This window comes from Myripristis murdjan, chromosome 6 (assembly GCF_902150065.1).
Source record: "Myripristis murdjan chromosome 6, fMyrMur1.1, whole genome shotgun sequence".
Classification (NCBI taxonomy): Eukaryota; Metazoa; Chordata; class Actinopteri; order Holocentriformes; family Holocentridae; genus Myripristis; species Myripristis murdjan.
In genome coordinates this window covers 33,273,546-33,294,472 of record NC_043985.1, presented here as the reverse complement: position 1 = coordinate 33,294,472, position 20,927 = coordinate 33,273,546, and the positions used below count along the sequence as shown (strand labels likewise).

The 20,927-nt window shown below is 43.1% G+C and overlaps 1 protein-coding gene across 1 annotated transcript; it reads right to left on the bottom strand.

Annotated features, from left to right (window-relative positions):
- Positions 1-369: 369 nt before the first annotated feature.
- iqub (IQ motif and ubiquitin domain containing) lies at positions 370-19,184 on the bottom strand. Its single transcript, XM_030053182.1, has 11 exons — positions 19,070-19,184; positions 16,328-16,438; positions 14,111-14,290; positions 8,117-8,272; positions 6,450-6,660; positions 5,551-5,726; positions 4,049-4,219; positions 3,326-3,502; positions 3,002-3,244; positions 1,775-1,960; positions 370-708 (listed from the first exon to the last, which is right to left on the bottom strand). Exons 3-11 carry the CDS (start codon positions 14,270-14,272, stop codon positions 520-522), a joined length of 1,671 nt encoding a protein of 556 aa, XP_029909042.1. The 5' UTR covers positions 14,273-14,290; positions 16,328-16,438; positions 19,070-19,184; the 3' UTR covers positions 370-519.
- Between the last annotated feature and the right edge of the window lie 1,743 nt (positions 19,185-20,927).

The window sequence follows — 20,927 nt, the reverse complement described above, 5'->3', positions numbered from 1 at the left end:
TTTGCCTAATGGTAAGTCCGCTCCTGGCAGAATGTCCATATAAAAAGTATTTTTCCAAAAAAGGGTCTTGAAAAGAGGGGTCCTCTTAAAATCAGGGTCGTCTTTTATTCGGGTCAATACGGTACTATGAATATTACTGTCAATAATGATAATAATGATAATGATAACGATCTGGTGTCTCCAAGATTTCAGAGGAGGCCAGATTTACCAAAAATAGTGAAGCAAAAGGTTCCACTTCCCACCTCAAAAATAAAAGCAAACACAGTTCCAAACCGATGAATTTAAATGGAATCAACGCATTTAACCATCGTGACATTTATTTTAGTTTTAAATAACCACATCAGACCCGTGTGGAAGAGACAGAGAGAGAGGAAGGAGAGAGTGAGAGAGAGAGAGAGAGAGAGAGAGAGAAAGAGAAAGAAAGGGGAAATGAGAAGAAAGAAAAAGTGAAAAGAGTCAGGCGGGGGCAGAAAACAGAGAAGAGATGTACCATCAGGGTCGTACTTAATGAGCTGAGCTCTATGTGGGGCCGGCAGGATGCTTGCCTATCGCCGTGGTGACAGGCTTGGTGACGACACGGTTGCCCGGGGCGGCAGACTGAGCCTCCATGTTGTCCAGATACTCAGCCAGGGCGGGGATCTTGCTGAAGTACCTTTGGGCCAGAATGTGTTTGTGTTTCACACTGCTGACAAACACCGTGCCGTACGCCTGCACACACAAACACACACACACACACACACACATAAACACATAAACAAACACACAAACTCACTTTACTTTGCTTTATTAATCCCTGAGGGGAAAAAAACATATGACGATGTATTCTGGTCAAAGAAAGGTTAAAAAAGATTAAGGGAAGACAAGATTCAATTTGTAAAATTTATGAGAAAAAACTGATATTTTCTGAGGTTAAAGTGGTAAAGTGTTTTTTTCTCCTCCTGTGGGATCCAGTCTGAAGGAAATCCTGCTGGTCTGAGTCCAGAACCCCAACCTCCTCCTCAGCATCTGGACTCTGAAGAGACGTTGCTGTGACTTGGGCCGATTCAGAAGAAAACAATCTGCTGATTCTGGGCTCAGATCAGCAGGATCTCCTTGTTCCTGAATCTCATGTCAGAGTAGAATCTGCTGAGGGGATCAGCTGCAGGCCTGAGACACAGCAGGCAGCAGTGTCTGCAGAGTGAAGCTGATCCAACCTCGCAGAGTCAAAACATGCAGCTCCTTGCCCAAAAACATATAATTCTCTCTCTTTTTTTGTGTGTAAATTTACAAATTTAATCTCAGAAATTTGGCGTTTTTTTCTCAGAATATTACCTCCTCTCATCTGGCTCCATTATTGTTTTTCCCCTACAGTGGCCTTAATACTCCATCATATGAACTAGCAAACTAGCAAACTGGAAACTGAAACTAATAAACTAAAAACTAAAAACTAAAATGAAACTAAACTGAAACTGAAGTGAACTGAAAACAAAACTTCAAAACAAAATAAAAATTAAAACAAATGAATAAGCCAAAACTATAATAACAGGTCTTGTTTTTAACTGTTTTGGGCCATCCCACAGTGGTGAATTATTTCAGGATTGGTTCATTTTGTTGACCTGAGTGTGACTCACTGTATTAAAGTTACCGAGGCAGCCAGATAACAGCTGTCTGGCCTTATCTTGTCAGCTGTAATGCACATCTGTTTTGCTAGTGTCTTGTTCAAGGACACTCTAGCAGCTCGGGGGCTTGAAGTCTCATAAAGTTTTAGGTGTGAACAGGAAGTGTCTGCTCTGACCTGGTGGACGTCCTCCACCTCCAGGTGCACCGGCGTCTCCTCCTTGGACAGCAGGATGCAGTTCCAGGGGCTCCAGTCGCTCCGGCGGTCCCAGCGGACAAACACCAGGCTGTGCAGGTCGCTGCAGCCGTTCAGGGCCGACCGGGAGCCCCACACCATGTCCACCAGGTGGCGCACGTCCTGCTCCTGAGAGACACACAGACTGTATGCTCAGTTCATCTGGGTACAGAACACAGGTGGAGAGAGCTCTACAAACTGCTCCTCTAGTAGAAGTACTGTTCCTCTGCTGGTATGTGACTGCAGTAGAAGTAGAAGTACTGTTCCTCTGCTGGTATCTGACTGCAGTAGAAGTAGAAGTAATGCAGTAAAAATCTCCTGCAGTAAAAGTCCAAAGTGTCTCATTTCAAATGTCCTGGCAGTAAAAGTGACTGAGCTCCTTTTTCCAAACAGTAACTGTATATATGTACACAGTATATGTACAGTACAGGCCAAACGTTTGGACACACCTTCTCATTCAATGTGTTTTCTTTATTTTCATGACTATTTACATTGTAGATTCTCACTGAAGGAATCAAAACTATGAATGAACACATGTGGAGTTATGTACTTAACAAAAAAAGGTGAAATAACTGAAAACATGTTTTATGGTACTCTTGGCATTCTCTCGATGAGCTAACTGGACTTCTGCACAACACAACTGATGGTCCCAACCCCATTGATAAAGCAAGAAATTCCACTAATTAACCCTGATAAGGCACACCTGTGAAGTGAAAACCATTTCAGGTGACTACCTCTTGAAGCTCATCGAGAGAATGCCAAGAGTGTGCAAAGCAGTAATCAGAGCAAAGGGTGGCTATTTTGAAGAAACTAGAATATAAAACATGTTTTCAGTTATTTCACCTTTTTTTGTTAAGTACATAACTCCACATGTGTGCATTCATAGTTTTGATTCCTTCAGTTAGAATCTACAATGTAAATAGTCATGAAAATAAAGAAAACGCATTGAATGAGAAGGTGTGTCCAAACGTTTGGCCTGTACTGTATACTTTGTGTAAGTGTGTGTATGTGAATACATAAAGGAAGTACATCCTACCTTCCTACAGCACTCGTGTAGACAAACACAGACCCACCCACACACACACATTCACACACACACACACACACACACACACACACACACACACACACACACGGCCTGTGTCAGTTTCCCAGCATGCAGCAGGTCACCTGCAGCAGGAAGGGGATCTTAGCGTCCTTGTTGAACTGCTGCTCGTCGGCTCTCAGCCTCTTCAGGATGTTCTTGTAGCGGGAGAAGTTGTGCTGGTGGCGTGTGATGTTCTCCAGCTCGGTGCAGGCACGGCAGCGGCGGACCACGTGGGCGTCGGCCAGCGGGCTGAAGTCAGCGGGCCGCCGGTGTCGCCCGCAGCCGCTGCACAAGAAACTCCTCAGCTCCGAGGAATTTTGGGGAACCTAAGACAGAGGGGAGAAGTCAGTGGTGAAAGGGATTTGAACCAGCATCCTTCCACCACATGTCTGCCTCTCTGTCTGTACCTTGAGCAGCTTGGCCACCGCGGGGTTAAAGCTGGGAGTCTTGATGTACTGGAGGAAGAGCGTGCAGATCCTCTTCCTCAGCCCCTCCAGTCTGGTCGCCTTCACGTCCATTCTCATGAGGTCCGCCTCCCTGTCAATCAACTCCACAATGTCCCGGGTCAGCTGGCAGTCATGCTCCTGTCCAAAGAGGGTGAAAAACACAGTGCTGCATTATGGGTCATGTAAAAAAGGAAATTACTTTTACAAAGTACTGTACAACTGTAATCAGCACGTTTAACACGGTGACTTCCTGCTCTGACGAACCCTGAGCTGTGAGGCGTTTCAGCTTTAACTGAACGAGCTGATCGACAGACAGAGGTGATGTGAGCCTGAGCCAGCTGTGGACCTTTAACCGCTAAACAGGAACCATAAATAGACAAAGCTCTGTATGTGTATATGTGTGTGTGTGTGTGTGTGTTAGGGCTGTCACTTTTTTCAAGAAATCCTTTTTGAGTGAGTGTGTGCTAGCATGCTGTTCATTAGAGCAGTTTGAACACACATTAGTGGTTCAGTGCAGCTTGCTCCCACAGGGACGGAGTAACAGCGCCCCCTGCTGGAGCTCAGTCTGCTGACTTCCTCTGCTGCTCAATACATAATTACAGTTTGAACATCTTACTTTTCATCACGTTCGAACAAGAAGTGACAGCCCTGGTCTATGTGGCCTTGACGGCGTGTTTGAGTTACCATGACGATGTGTTTGAGTGCGGTCAGGACGTCGAGCCGCTCCTCCTGGCTGCAGGGGGACAGGCTGACTCGGCTGTACAGGTCTCTGAGCTCTCTGGCCCTGATGGTCTGCTGGGTGTCCATCTCTGTCACCCGGCCGTCTGCACCCGTCCACCGCTTAGGAGCCGCACACTGCACCATACACAGCACCACACACAGCACCAGTACTGCAGATACCACTAATACTGATCCTGCTGATACTACTGCTACTGCAAATACTACTGACACTGATCCTGCTGATACTACTGATACTGCTACTGCAAATACTACTGACAGTGATCCTGCTGATAGTATTGCTACTGCTAATGCAAATACTACTGACACTGATCCTGCTGATACTACTGCTACTGCTGTTACTACCGCTATTGCTACTGCAAATACCACTGATACTGATCCTGCTGATACCACTGATACTGATACTACTAATGTTACTGCTACTCATAATACTGATACTACCAATATTGATACTGCTAATACTACTACTACTGCAAATGCTACTGATACTGATCCTGCTGATACCACTGCTTCTGATACTACTAATACCATTGCTACTGATGGTACTGATACTACCAATACTGATACTGCTTCTGCTACTACAAACACTACTGCTTCTGTTGTTACTAATACTGCTAGCACTACTGCTACTGCTACTGGTGGTACTACTGCTTCTGGTACTGCTAATACGACTGCTACTGATAGTGCTTATCCTTCTGTTGTACTACTGCACAGCACGACACAGAGTACCTGTCCTGCTAATGCTACTACTTCTGATGCTAACACTACTACTGCTGTTAGTACTGCAATTTCTACTACTACTGCTACTGTTATTACTACTGCGGCAATTACTGCTGTTAAGTTATGTTACAACAATTATTACTAGTAGTAGTACTACTACTGTTACTACTGGAACAGTAATATTACTAATGCATTCATATTATTAAGTTATTTTAATATTATATATCAATGTGACAGGTAACCCTGAAACAACATGTCATCTTGACCCTAAGAATGTAGGTCACATGAATTTTCAGGTTTTTAACCTTCAAGGTCAAGAGTGTTTTTGGGCGAAGGGAGTACTGTTCATTCTTCTGCTACCACTATTAAAACCTTTACTACCACTATTACTAATGCCCATAACAACATCAATGTTTAGACATTCAAAGAGGTGAACACTAAAGATAAGGAAATAAAAATGTCAGCATTCAGCTGTAATGAGCAGGCGTGTCACATCCTGCTGAGACTCCAACAAAAACACATGAAACTCGCGTGCTGCCAGCTGGTTTGTTTACATGTTTCTGTTGGGCTGACAACATGTTGTTTACATGTAAAAACAGGTCAAAAAACAGGTGACGCTGATGTGTTGTCATTCAGAAACAGAAATTATTCAACCTGCCTGCTAAACAGCCAGCTGCATGTGTTTTGGCTGTCAGGACACTGTGGATGGGGCAGCCATGACCTCTGACCTTGTCCAGCAAGCGGCTGACCGCCTTGTCGTGGTTGGTGTCCTGGGCAGCAATGCGATGCTGTCCAATGGAGGCGATCAGCTGCGTCTCCTGCTCCAGCAGCGCGCACAGAGCTGCCTTCCTCTCCGCCCCACACAGGGAGGAGTCAATACTCGGCTGCTCCTCACACCTCCACCCTGACACACACACACACACACATTTGTGTCTCTATCTTTGTGAGGACATTATGTTGACTTCCATTCACTCCTTACAGCCTCTCCCTAACCCTAACCACTGCATGCCCGACCCAAACTCTTATCCTAACCTTAAAGGAGTACTGCAACGTGTTGGGCAAAGTCCCCTTTTTCTGTCTTCCCAGACTGAGACAAGATGTTTGGTGCCATTTTCACCTCATCAGTTACAGCTCCAGTATCTAACTTCTCCTCAAACCCAAACCACTCTCATTTTTAAGAAAAATTCCAAGGCAAATATGTCAAACCCACATGATCCACTGTGTAAATCAGACAGCTTCAGAGCTGCTGTTAGCGTTAGGTCAGGTTAGGTTTTTTCACTTTGATGGAGCCAGGCTAACGACTTCCATAGACTTCAAGTCTTTATGCTAAGCTAACAGGAAATGCTACCCATAGGATCCAAACCACTGGATGTTAAGAGGTGAAAATGTCCAACATCTGGTCTCAGTCTGGGGAAGTCGGGAAAAGGGAATTTTACCAAAAAAAAAACAGCGGCATATTCCCTTAAACAATAAGCCAGAATTTGCCTCTGTATTTCTGAGGACCAGCCAAGATGTCCTCACTTCCCAAAAATGTCCCTTTCCCAAATATGTATTCCTGTCCTCACTATGTAGCAAATACAGGAATGCACACACACACACACACACACACACACACACAGGTGCCTACTCTCCAGGGCGTGGTACAGCAGGGTGAAGTCCTCGGCACTCTGAGGTTTGCTCCAGCGGCGGCACTCGTCTCTCAGCTGCTCCTCCTTCTCCTCCCTCCTCCTCCTCTCTGCTCGCTCCAGCCAGGCCAGCCGCCGCTCCCGCTCGTCCCTCAGCCGCTGCACCGCCCTCTGGGCCAGCCAGCGCCGCACATGCGTCTGCAGCCGGATCACCTGGATGGGGGAGAGTCGATCATCGCAGGACTCAGCAAAGAAAAATATATAGAGAAAGCTGGATTATATGAGTTTTATACTGTCAGTGTAAACCAGAGAGAGAGGGGTAACTAACTGAGCCACTATAGACTTTGCCTGTTTGTCCTAATTAAATTCTGATATTTCCTAATGACAGTTGCAGGAACTAAAAAAAAAAACGTTTTGTTTCCAGATCCAGTCCAAGCTGAAGGGACAACAGGAAAATTACAACAAAAAAGTACTCATAAGGATTTCACTCAAGTGACAACAATATGTTACATCCACTGTTTTTATGTCATTTGCATACTGTACGTGCTCATATTCATACTGTTTCCAGGTGTGATGCAGGTGTGCAGTGATCATGGCGGATCTGCGGCTGAGCAGTTCACGACATATTTTATAGACAACATATTGTATAGATACAGATAACTGAATTCATCAATTCATACCCTTGCACGCTCACCCTTGCAGATACTTGTTTTTACACAACCACTTGAAATAAAGACAGAAATAGGCCAGATTGTGCACGAAAAAGCATGCAGTCAGATCACCATATGTTATTTACACTTCTTCATTTCGTGCACTTTAAATGTTGATGGAAATTGCAAAAACATTATCAAAAAGGTGTTCATTTCACCATTCTCCATTCCCATCATATCTGTTAACATCTTCAGACATTTTCCTCTGCAAATCATAAATCAGAGCGCAGTGGAGAATGTGGTGAGTTTCATTTTCTACCTCATTAACTTCATAATATTCACATCATTTTTCCTCCTTAGCTACACCTCTGCATCTACCAGTTTAAATGTGGAGAGGTAATACACCAGATCCAAGAACACAAAGTGATCTTGTGTAACTATACATAACTTCGCTCCAATTTATGCTTTTTCTTTAGCAAGAAAAGGTGTGTGACTGAGGCCTGTATGTACTTTTTTGTTTGGTTTGTTTGGTGCTGTGTGATGTTTCTGTGATTAATAGATTTTAACGGATTATTTTAGTTTAATATTTATTAGAGGTGTGTTTTTTTGTCTGTCTTTAACTGTCTATTTATATTTCTGTTCTATTTACAAGACTGTGATAAAGCAAAGTTCTCTTGCTACTATCACCACCACTTCTCATATCCCATCTACTTGTATTTTGGCCTCACAGCACTGGCATCCAGTCAAATTCAAGAGCTCTGAAGCACTTTGTGACCTTTGTTTGTGAAACCATTGAAAAAATATCAGTGTGTGTAGAGTATGAAACTGTTGGAATGATTACAAAAATAAGAGAAAATAATAATTGGATAATAATAATGGGATTCTGAAGAAAGCAGGGATGTGAACTGTAAAACTACAGCTTACGATGTGCACCTGTGTGTCATATCCAAATGAACAGGTCTACAGATGGCCACACACACACACACACACACACACACACACACACAGAGTTCACCTACAGCTCTCAGCCTCCTGTCATGATACTGGTCAGCGGTGGTGTAGTTGCCGGGGGCAACCAGCTTGTCATTAAGACAGGAAATGTAGCAGCCGATCACAGCCGTCTGTGTGGAGGTGCTGATGGGACAGTCCTGGGCCTGAGACTTCACCTCCACTGTCTGATGGACACACACACACACACACACACACACACACAGAACAAGAGAGAGAGTGAGAGAGAAAGGAAGAGTCAGTGTGCCATTTTATCTGTCATATATGAAGGGAAATGAGCAACAGCAGTGAATAAATAATAATACTGCAGATAGCTAATCTGTTTTTATTTGATTAGTATTGTTCTGTTGTTAATGCGATTCATTTTGTCGGCCTCCGCTGTGGAAAGCGCCTGCAGCATGTGACGCCAATAACACAGCCAGTGAGTGAAGAGATAAGAGAGGGAGAGAGAGAGAGAGAGAGAGAGAGAGAGAGAGAGAGAGAGACTTGGCGCAGAGAGCGAAATGCCATTGAAACAAGCAGATAATATTAGGCTTTTGTTTGGTCCCAGAATTGGCATCCATTGTGAGTTAAATGTGTCACTTCCAAGTATATAAGATCCAAGTTGAAACGAAGCCAAGAGAAATAATGTGCCAAAGACTTTGAAAAGCTTTTGATCCACAGTATTATTAGAGTCATTCAAATAACTCTGTGTTATCCAGACTCACTCAGAAGCAGACGTTTACAGGTTTGATCCCTGCAGCAGCCAGCGTGTCCTCTCAGCATGACCTTGAGAGACGTGAGAGCCCTACCTGCTCAGGTTGTCGAGCAGCGGCCGCAGACAGAGCCGCCAGCTGTTCTGTAATGGCACCTACAGGCTGTGATGTTGCAGCAGCCTTGTACACTTGATGGAAACCACACTGTGTGACATGGGTCTAATAAACTTAACATCCAGTCTGATGTGTGTTGACTGTACAATGATCACATAACTAAATCTTATAGGCTATTCTGCAAGTTAATTTAAGAAAACATCATCATCATACTAACATGATCCATGTGCACCGCTGTAGTTATAAATAATGAAGCTCAGATAGCAGTTTCAGGCTTCAAAACTGGAGCCTGAAATTGTGACGTTAATGTGTTAATATTTATTATTAATATTAAGTGGTATTCTGTCAAATAAAGCAGAAATGCCCAAAAAATATTTTTAAAATATACATGGTATTAATGTTTTTGCACAAAAATCCATTGTTTTGTTCTTTTCAATGGTGGAACTCATTTTTGAAACTGCCACTGTGTCACCGGGCAGTAGCGCTGCGGTCCCATGGTCAACCTGCAGGGTGACACAGTGGCAGTGCTAATCCAGAAAACAGTTCTGCCATTTTGGAAACCAGCTGGGTGAAGAGAGCGCTCAAAGTAGACCAAAAACAAACATGCATTATCATGCATCCTTAAAAACTATTTTTCCGCTCTGTGTTGCCGCTCAAACCCGTTGTTCAAGAATCTCAGGCTGGTTTTCTCTGTTTGGGTGTTTCACCTGGCTGGGTGTTTCACCTGGCTGTGCACTGGGAGGAGCTAAACAGGGGAGGTAATTTAAGGAGAGGTGTATCCAGTTAGTTTCCCTTTGTTTGAGCCCCAAAATGCATCCCTAAAGTGCTACTTAAAGTAGTGAAAGTCAAACTAAGTAATAAAAACCATACTCTCGAGACTTATGCCGTTCTAGACGATGGCTCAGAGCGCACCATCCTACTCCCTTCAGCCGCCAAATCACTTGGCCTAGATGGGGCGGCTGAGATCCTTGACCTGCGCACCATACGACAAGAGACAGAAATCATACAAGGTAAATCTACAGTCTTACCCCATTAACAGACTCCGAGAACAATACCGCCACCTACATGATGCACCCCTAGAAACTTTTTCAAATGTGCAGCCTGAGATCCTCATCGGGACTGACAACCCTCATCTCATAACCCCAATTGAACCTGTTTGACTGGTCCAAGAAAGGCACTGGCAGCTGTAAACACTCGACTTGGCTGAGCTCTCCAAGGGGCTACATCCCTGCCTGGATCGCAGGACACAACTCTGTGTCTGTCCACCTCGACAACCAACTCTTATACTGAGCTAAAGTGTAATGTGGAAAAATTGTGGCAGATTTATACGCTCCCTTATCTAAATGAGAAATTGATCACACGGTCAAAGCAGGAAAAAGAAGTTATGGAACTCCTAGAGAAGAAGACAATTCGGGTAAAGGTGGATGGAACTGAACGTTATGCAACCCCTCTACTGTGAACGAAAAATGCCCCCAAACTTAACGCACCCAAAGAATCAGTGATGCCCCTCCTCCGTCGAGCTGAAAGGCAGCTAGAAAAGAAGCCACAGTTAGCTGTATATACAATATACAATAAAGAGATAGATAAACTGGTTCAAGCAGGTTATATAGCCAAACTGAGTAATGATGAGGTTTCTCAATCCCCCGAATCTTGGTACATAGCTCATCATCTTGTAGAGCATAATGCCAAACATCGTATTGTCTTTAACTGCTCTTTCCCCTATGAAGGCGAAGTACTAAATAACCAGCTTCTCCTTGGTCCTACGCTCGGTCTTTCCCTTATTGGAGTGTTCCTAAGATTCCGACAGCATGAAGTAGCCATAAGTGGGGACATAAAATCTATGTTCCATCAGGTTAGACTACTACCCGAAGACAGGCCTCTCCTCAGGTTCCTGTGGTGTAACATAGAGCGCAAGGAGCAGCCAGACGTGTACGAACGGCAAGTGCTTCCATTTGGAACAAGTAGCCCATGCTGTGCGACATATGCAGTACAGAGGCACGTTCAGACTCAGAATGAGCAGAATGAGGATGTTCTGGAAGCTGTTCTCCAGTCACTCTATGTTGATAACTGTCTTCGGTCACTTTCATGCCCAGATAAAGCCAAACAACTCCTGCTAAAGTGCTAAATTAGACAATGGGCCAGTAATTTTCAATCTGTTGTGGAGGACCTACCATCAGAGGCACGTTTTGATAGTGCTGAACTGTGGCTAAACCAGGATCAAGCTGACCCAAGAGAGGGCGCTCTTGGGCTAACCTGGCATTGCTCTTCAGATTCCTTAGGCTTCAGGTATAGACCCATCCTGTACTCCACCCTTACCCTAAGGAACATTTACAAGGTATTGGCCTCACAGTATGACCCACTGGAGTACATCACACCCTTTACTACTCGAGCCAAAGTCTTGCTCCAACAGTTCTGGGTCAATAACAAAAAATGGCACACACCTATTAAAACCCGGGAGTTAAGTCAAGCATGGGTCCAGTGGGAAAGCAAGCTTCCAGAATTGACCCATATCAAATTTCCCAGATGTCAGAATCAGAGATATCACTTTAAACCAAAAGTGAGCCATCTCTCTACATTAGACCATCTCTGGTGTCACCTGCATGGGCGTTGTGATATACTGACATTAGCCCTGATATTTTAAAAAATCATGTTACTAATTTGCATATGAGTATATTATGTAAATAATCCATCACCTCTTAAGTCAATTCCATTTCAATCCATTCTCGCTGACTCTACTTCCCCAACAGCACACACACACACACACACACACACACACACACACACACACACACACAGGCCGCACACACACGTTTGTTTATACACACACACAGCACACACACATGTTCACTTTGGGGGACATTATGTAGACTTAAATTCATTTCCTGAAGGCTTACCCTAACCCCAACCATAACAACTACATACCTAACCCTAACCTCAATCCTAACCTTAGCCACTGACTCCAAACAGCAGCCTTTTCCAAATGGGGACACGGCTTTTATCCCCAACTGGACACGCCGCCTCCAATTACCGAGTCTTAAGTCTGGTGTGTGTTCCCGAAAGTAGTCAATAACAGACCCATCTGATCTGGTTACAGACTTTCTCTCCTCCTCCCTGCACTCGTATTCTGAGCGTAAAAAAAGAGACAGAACATACAATAAACAAAGTTTAAAACAAACTCGACTGACAGGATTATTATTATTTTTTTTTTTTTTAATTTTCCACAGATAGCACGATAATACTGTTATCAGGAATTCTTTTGACCACAATACTCATGTAGTGAAAATCTGATATCGTGACAGCCCAACTTCAAACATATCAGCAAGGTCTGCAGTCTAGAATGCAGTGTCACGGTTTGGTCTACCTGTGGACAGAAAACACAGCCTGCTGGCTTGGAAAAGCCTCTTTCAGCTGAGCAGCAGAATGCAGAAAGCTGTGAACTGAAGAAAACTGCTGGCTAACATTTTGTATTTCACAGCTTTCCACACAGATTGACGAGGCCCACGGCTTCAATTATCGGTGACCTTTTAAACTCCTGAAGTATCTGACAGGACAATATTTTACATTTTACATGATTAGTATTTGCTTTTATCCTATGACTTACAAGGGAGATGGCAGATTCATGCACATCATGATTTTTAGTGAGTGCTCAATTAAGGGCACCCTAACCCAGAGGTTCTCAAATGTGGGTACAAAAATCCCTACTGGCACATTTGAGTATTGCAGGGGGTACGTGAGAATTTTAAAAAATGGTAATTTAAAAAATATCAGTCATGCATAATTCTTAAAATAATTAGCCTATGCTGTAATAAGTTCATTAAAAAACTAAATCTAAGTTTGATAAATCACATGTTATCTTAAGTGTCAGATGTGTGTGTTTGTTCTGCTGCTGTGGTCGTGGAGCGAGGACGTTTGTTCACTCTGAGCGGGAAGACGAGACCAAACAAATCCAGAAAGTGGATCAGTGGTTGAAGCGTAGCAGCGATACAGCTGGAAACAAGGAGGAAGAAGAGAAGAAGAAGCAGAAACACAAACAAGAGAATCTGCTCAGCATCAGGTTGTTGGTTCACACTGATGGAGCTGGACTGGACCTCAGCAGAGAAGATTTTTTTTGTACTGGTCAGGGGGAACTTGGCTGAAAAAAATTTTCAAAGGGGGAACATTACTGAAAAAAGTTTGAAAACCACTACCCTAAACAACCACTAACCTGAGCACAGTGACAGCTCAGTCCAACTCAGGAAGCCACAATGGAGATGCCCAGTGGGTGCATTTATTATCTTCTGACTTATAGCAAGTGAAGTGAGCAAAGCAAGTGATGATAAGGAGGTGGAAGGTCAGAGGTCACAGAGCTGTGAACACAGTCATGTGATGCTGAAGTGCTCAGAGATGCTGGACGAGGAGCTGCAGAGAGAAACAGCAGCAGGATGGTGAGAGCAGATGAGAGCTGCTGTGCTCTGATGTATGAAGACACGTTTTGAACCGGGTGACGGGTCGTCTCATTACACCGCTGATGAAGCTGCGCTACAATGCACACCACGCCTCAAACAAGCAACACAGAGACCTCATCAACACAGCAGGGGGAACAAAGTGTGTGTGTGTGTGTGTGTGTGTGGCAGGCGTGTTTTCAATACCAGTGACTCAACCATTACTTTTCCAGCTGCTGAGATTTCTGTGCTGGTGTGAAGGACGGAGGGTGGAGCAAAGAGACAGCAATCGTCATGGCAACATGCTTTGTTGTCAAGACAAAACAGTGTTATTATTCCAGTATTTAGCATGATAACATGTCACCTTTTAGATCTCTGCTCTGATTAGCTAGCTTCCACTTCATGAGGAAAATATGAATTTTAAAAAATTTAACAAAAAATTGCACAACCTTGTTGTAAACGCTGCTTAAAAGTACACACTTCTGTGAGACTTGCAAAGAAAAACAGCAGAAATCAAAATGTTATTTTCAGACAAGGTAATTAGCCACCCTGTAATTTTTATTCTACAATAAGTATAAACTTGTTGGTGGTATTGGCTGACAGGCTAATATAATTTTTTTAATAAAAGGCCAATATATCTGCAAATCCACATACTGGCTTAAACCTGCATTCCTACGTTGTACTGGTTCAGGACACACAGTTATTAAAAGACACATCAGCCGTTGTGGGGACCAAACCTTTGACCGTCTGGATACGGGACAGCCTCTCTAAGCACCTGCCTGAGTGTCTCGGCTGACGACGGCCACGCCTCTGTCTGGCCTCCTCCTGGGCAGAGTCTGCACGGCGGCATGGTGGTACTCTGTCCCCGTCTGCCGGTTCCTGTAGCCACCCAGGAAGAGCTTCCGCTGGGCTGGGCGCTCAATCTCCATCCCCACATTCTGGACCTCCCCCGGGTCTGCACAGGAGTGTGTATGTGTGACAGAGAGAGAGAGAGAGAGAGAGAGAGAGAGAGAGAGAGAGAGAACAAGAAAGAGAAGAAAAGAGGAGTCCCAATCCCAGTTCAGGGGCTGTCTCCTTCAAAAAATGCAGTTTATGAAAGTGTGGCCTTCAGAGGACTAAAGGCCTGGCAGTGGTTAACAGGGTCCATCTACTGGTGACTGCCATCGCGATGCCTCTGCCACGTCACAACGCCTCCATCACGTCACGAGTACTTATTTATCTTGTATGCAAGTTGTCTGGTGTGGGAGACATTGCTACTTGAAGTTTGGGGACTTTTTGGCCTGTTGGTGGCGCTGTGATGGGGCAATCAGTTTCATTTTGTGGATACTGGATATTAATGTAAAGTCGCATTATTGCGCATCATCATCATCATATTCATCAAAATAGGATGAATAGCAAGAATGACATTTCAGATTCACTGATGCCTAAGTAATTAAACAAAATGCTGAATACCTAAAGGCTGATGACAGGAGACAGCTTTGAACAACAACTTGCAAACACTTGCCGACACCATAGCTTCTAAAAATAACCACACAAAATGACATCTGGGAGAATTTGCAAGTGCAACTAGTGTGACTGGTGATTTTCCACTGGAGCCATATTTAAGTCGACTGTAATGATCACAGATGTGTATTTATATATATATGAAATATTGCTTCACCAATTATTTACATGAGAGTGTTCCAGGTCAAACCTACGAGCCAGCGGTGAAGGTGTGTGTGAGGCCGGGTCAGCTGAGGTCAGATGCATTAGGCTCCTCTGATCCTCCTCCAGGCCACCTGCAGACAACAGGCCGAAGGCAGCCTCTGTGCTCACACGGCCTTCTCAAGCCTCACATCGTTTGACCTGCTGCTCACAGCAGAGACCTGAGCAGCTTCTGATCACAGCGCGGCTCGCAGCCCATCTTTCCTCTCTCACTTTTGACTGCCCTTCAGTTTCCCCTAGCAAGTGTTATTTTATCATGGTGTTTTGCCCTGGTGTTTTTACAATGGCATATTAGGATTATCGTGGGGAGAAAAAAAATTACAGAGCCGGGGGAGGGGCGGTTTATTCCAACAAAAACCTCAAAAATTCTGAGACTATAAAGGCACAAATTTGTGAGAAGGAACTCAGAATTTCTTTGAGTTAAAAGTCATAAAAGAAAAAGAAAAAAACTCACAAATGTATGAGAAAAAAGTTTTTCTTTTACTTTTTCTTTTTTTGGGGTCAAAGGAACTGCATGGCTTCACTTTGCGAGGTTGGATCAGCCCCAGCACACGGCTGCGCTGATGATCTCCTTGACCAAAAAAACAAAAAAAGTAAAAGTACTGTCTACATTTCTTACTTGCTCTTTTGGGTGCAGCCTTTTAACATCTTGCTATGTTTTCATTTCTCATATGGGATGGATATAAGGGATAGAGGAGAAACTATCTCTATAGGGACAAAGGAAAATAATTTCTTGCCTTGATGTAATTTCTTGCTGTGATGTTTACTGCTGCTGCTGCTTCGGGGTGATCAATAAAGGGATTTCTCTCTCTCTCTGTCCATCCATCTATCTTAACCAGGGATTCCAGATGAAAATTACTCAATGCTGGCTAACTCTGCCACATTTACATTTTAACTTTAAACCGAGACGCTGAAATTGCCAAAACTCATTTGCTTACAAGCCTCGGTTGCTAGTTCAGTGCAGAGGGACCTCAGTCAGCTGTACTCATAATTATTTTTACATTTATTCATTTGTGTACATGTATACATTTATATTTACAATTATCATTACATTCTGTGGTTTTATCTGTTATCATTGTATTACTATGTTGTTACAGCACTGCAGTGTTTCTGATCAATGACATTGAACAGCCAATAAACTGACCACATAAGAGTCAGTCAGATGTTTGGTGTGGAGCATCAGGTTGGAAGGTTTTGGGGGTAAATGATCTCAGACAGATCAGGGTTTAGTGGACTGATGTCTCTTAGCTGAAAGTGTGTTTTCATCAGTTCAGTGTTCATGACTCACCAGTTACGGTTGCGTTTCCATCATCATCTTCATGCTCTGTTTCCTGAGGCGACACTCTGTGTTGCTCTTCGTTGTTGCTCAGCTCGGCCTGACCTGCTGCCTCCTGCGGCCCTGCAGAGTCACGCAGGCTCACGTTGGCACTTTTTAACATTTAAGATCGACTTCAAGACAAAACTATCGCTGAATAATATAAACTGTGACCTATAACACACAAGCATTCTGCTTTTTCACTGAGGAGAGATTGTTTTTAGAGTCTGCAAGTGTAAATTTAAGACTTCACTAGCTCCAATTAAACGTTTTTGTCACCTCAGAAACTCTGGTATCTCTCTCTCTCTCTCTCTCTCTCTCTCTCTCTAAAACTTTTCACTGCACAAAAGACATTTTCTGTGAAATACGACAGCTTGGTGCTGTGCTTTAAAAGTTTTTATTCAGTTTTTTAAATGGTGTCATTAACAACACAGAGATTTTGAGATTTGTCTCAATAAAATGTTACCTGAAATACTTGTTCTTGTTAAGATGTGCTAAGGTGAAACTGAGTGATCCCTGTGGGGAAACTGAAGCCGGAAAACAGCAAAGTAGATTCTAATTTGACGAGGAACAGAGCCAACGAGGGTTGGGATATAAACAAAAGGTTTCCCAGTAACACTTTCCAAACCACTGGCTGGTTTCAGAGTTTTCCAGTAGTCCAGTCATTTTATGAAAAAACCTAGGACAAATTGCAAGAGAAGCAAACTCAACTGATTTTGTATCCTCAGTTTGTCCTGAGTGAGGGAAAAAAAGTCCCAAGAAATCCCATTGGTGGAAAGTTTTGAAAATCACCTATTTATGACCACATATTACCAAAAAAACACTGTTTTTAACACACAGGGGAAAGGGGTTCAAAATTTTACTTTCAGATATCACTATAAAAATTCACAAGTTGATTACACACACAAAGACAAGAAAAAAAGTCAATTACAAGTTCTTTGAATTATTCTGTTACACATGCATATCACACATTATCTGATTTGATATGCGCTAATAAGGAATATAAGGAATAAATGCCAGAAGAGACATTTAAACAGTGAATTAAAAGGTTACTATATATATAGTAACTTTTTAATTGACTGTTATATAGTAACCCTTTAATTCAAGGTTACTATATATATATAATAACCTTTTAATTCACTGTTTAAATGTCTCTTCTGGCATTTATTCCTTATATTCCTTATTAGCGCATATCAAATCAGATAATGTGTGATATGCATGTGTAAACAGAATAATTCAAAGAACTTGTAATTGACTTTTTTTCTTGTCTTTGTGTGTGTAATCAACTTGTGAATTTTTATAGTGATATCTGAAAGTAAAATGTTGAACCCCTTTCCCCTGTGTGTTAAAAACAGTGTTTTTTTGGTAATATGTGGACCCACTGATCTATAGTACAAAATATGGTATGTATATAATAAACAATATCACTCATATGTACGCCTGTATTATACATCAGTGTAGGCTATATGGAGCTGCCTTACACTGAAATTTGTATAAACGTACACACACACACACACACACACACATAAATGTAGCCTATATGTGGTATTGATTACTAATAACAATACACAGATCAGTCAGGCTGATACTATGAGGGCATGCACACGTTTTTCTTTTCCTCTTATATCCTTTGCGTTGATCCACTTTATTTTGTTGTTTGTTGTGTTTAATTTTTCTCTCTGCTTTTAGTGTTGAGAGGTATATTTGGGATAAATCTATCTATCTATCTATCTATCTGTCTGTCTGTCTGTCTGGCTGGCTTTTTTGGTAATATGTGGTCATAAATAGGTGATTTTCCAAACTTTCCACCAATGGGATTTCTTGGGACTTTTTTTTCCCTCACTCAGGACAAACTGAGGATACAAAATCAGTTGAGTTTGCTTCTCTTGCAATTTGTCCTAGGTTGACCCCAATTTTGGCCTAAAATTACTGGACTACAGGTCCTGGCTGCTCCTCCCGGCTCTGTGTCAACACCTCTGCGGTATTTCTGCCTGTTTGAATCTGTGTTTCATTGATAATTAATCTGCTGTCTGTTAATAGTCTGTGTAATCTGCCTGCAGCGTTAGCCTGGTGTCCAGGCAGGAGCGTCCTCGTTGCCATGGTAACCACACACAACGTCACTTCGCCCGTTTAAAAAAAAATAACCGTTACAAGCCGCTCTGCCAGAGGACCGCACTGTCTGACACACACCGTCTGACACACACTGTCTAACACACACTGTCTAACACACACTGTCTGACACACACTGTCTGACACACACTGTTAAACATGATAAATACGTTTTATATGTTTTATATCACATTTCCGAGGTAAACAGATCGTCGTTATACGGACCCGCTCCGGTGTTTGGCGGACATTAGTGTACAGTCACAGTCAGTGTACAGTCACAGTCAGTGTACAGTCACATGACGTTATGCCAGGTTCAGTGACAGTGAGTGTTCAGCAGCGAACACAGCACACAAACTCAGGACTCATCATCCATCAAATCCATCAAATCCAGCCAGTCTTTACAGCTAATAATTCATCCCCCGACTCAACTGCAGCCCTGCAGCTACAGTATTGTCAGTTAGTTAGTTAGTTAGTTAGTTAGTTGGTTAGATACTCGGTGTGGAGTTGACCTGGCTAAGCTCCCGTCAGGTCCTGAAGTTTCGATGCTAAGCTAACGTTAGCTTAAATATCTGTTAATTCATGTTTTCAGGTTTTCCAAAGTCTCACCGGCTGAGTTTCCATTTCCGTCTGATGTGTGAAGCTCTGCCTCTTCTGACATTTCAACCACTTCTCTTTTCTTTTCCTTTTTCTTTTCTTTTCTTTTCAGTTCACTTGTCTTCTCAGAAAGCAGCCCTCATGCTAACGTTAGCCTGCCGGTAGCCTGGAGCGTTGACGCGCTGCCATGGCAACCACAGGGCAGCACCGTCCGCGTAAATTATATTTTTAAGCGTCACAGGCATATTTCTCATTCATTTCTCAGTAAAATAATAAATGCCACAGTGTCATATAGATAGATAGATTTTTATTGTCATTGCACAATCATATACGTATAATAATGCAACGAAATTAGTTAATTAAACGAATTAATTATTCCATGTCCAGCAGTTTATTTGACTGAACTATGAGTGTTTTGCTAAACGGACCCACTGATCTATAGTACAAAATATGGTATGTATATAATAAACAATATCACTCATATGTAGGCCTGTATTATACATCAGTGTAGGCTATATGGAGCTGCCTTACACTGAAATTTGTATTAAACGTACACACACACACACACACACACACATAAATGTAGCCTATATGTGGTATTGATTACTAATAACAACAATACACAGATCAGTCAGGCTGATACTATGAGGGCATGCACACGTTTTTCTTTTCCTCTTATATCCTTTGCACTGATCCACTTTATTTTGTTGTTTGTTGTGTTTAATTTTTCTCTCTGCTTTTAGTGTTGAGAGGTATATTTGGGATAAATCTATCTATCTATCTATCTATCTGTCTGTCTATCTAATAATACTGTGGTAGCTGTAACATTACAAGTACTCCGGTCATGATTGCATGTGTGCTGACTGACTGGGGCTCCTGTCTGACTCCTGTATTTAAACCAAATGAAGAAGAAGCCACAGTCCGTTCTGTCAGGATGAGAAGTGGCCACCCAGCTTTAGGTTTTGCTGTGGGGGTCGCAGTGTCGAACAGTATGGCCTGCTGCTATTTTGGAGCTGCACTTATAGAGGCAGGAGGCGGCAGAGCAGGAGGCGACATGCCGGCTCCTCGAAAGCTCCTCTAATCTGCTGCTGTGCATCTGCTGCTCCCCCGAGGCAGGGAGGCCTGGCCGACCCAGCCTGCAGCCAGGAGGCACACACTTCACCTCCTTGGCCCCAGCTAGCGGTGGAGGGTTCTTCATGCCCACTGTCACATCTGAAGAAGAAGAAGAAGAAGAAAGAGGAGGAGGAGGAAGAGGAGAAGAAGGAGGAGGAGGAGGAGAAGGAGGAGAAGAAGAAGAAGAAGGAAGAGGAGAAGAAGAAGGAGGAGGAGGAGGAGGAGAAGAAGAGGAGAAGAAGGAGGAGGAGGAAGAAAAGGAGAAGAAGGAGGAGGAGGAGGAAGAGAAGAAGAAGGAGGAGGAGGAGGAGGAGGAGGAGAAGAAGAAGGAAGAGGAGGAGAAGAAGAAGGAGGAGGAGAAGAAGAAGAAAAGAGGAGAAGAAGGAGGAGGAGGAGAAGAAGTAGAGGAAGCAGAAGAAAATGAAAACGAAGAAGCAGAAGAAGAAGACAAAGAGGAAGAAGAAAATATCTTTTTTTTTTTTTTTTTTTTTTTTTTTTAGTTTATGTAACACAAAGAAAGTTACAAAATGCTTTACAGAGACCCAGAGGTAAAACTGAGGGGTGATGAAATCCAAACTCAAAACAATTCCAACCAAGCTGATCAAAGTCAGTAAACATCAAAAATCAGTTCCAACTAAGGCGGAGCAGAGAGGAGCAGAGAGGAGCAGAGAGGAGCAGAGAGGAGCAGAGGAGCAGAGAGGAGCAGAGAGGAGCAGAGAGGAGCAGAGGAGCAGAGAGGAGCAGAGAGGAGCAGAGA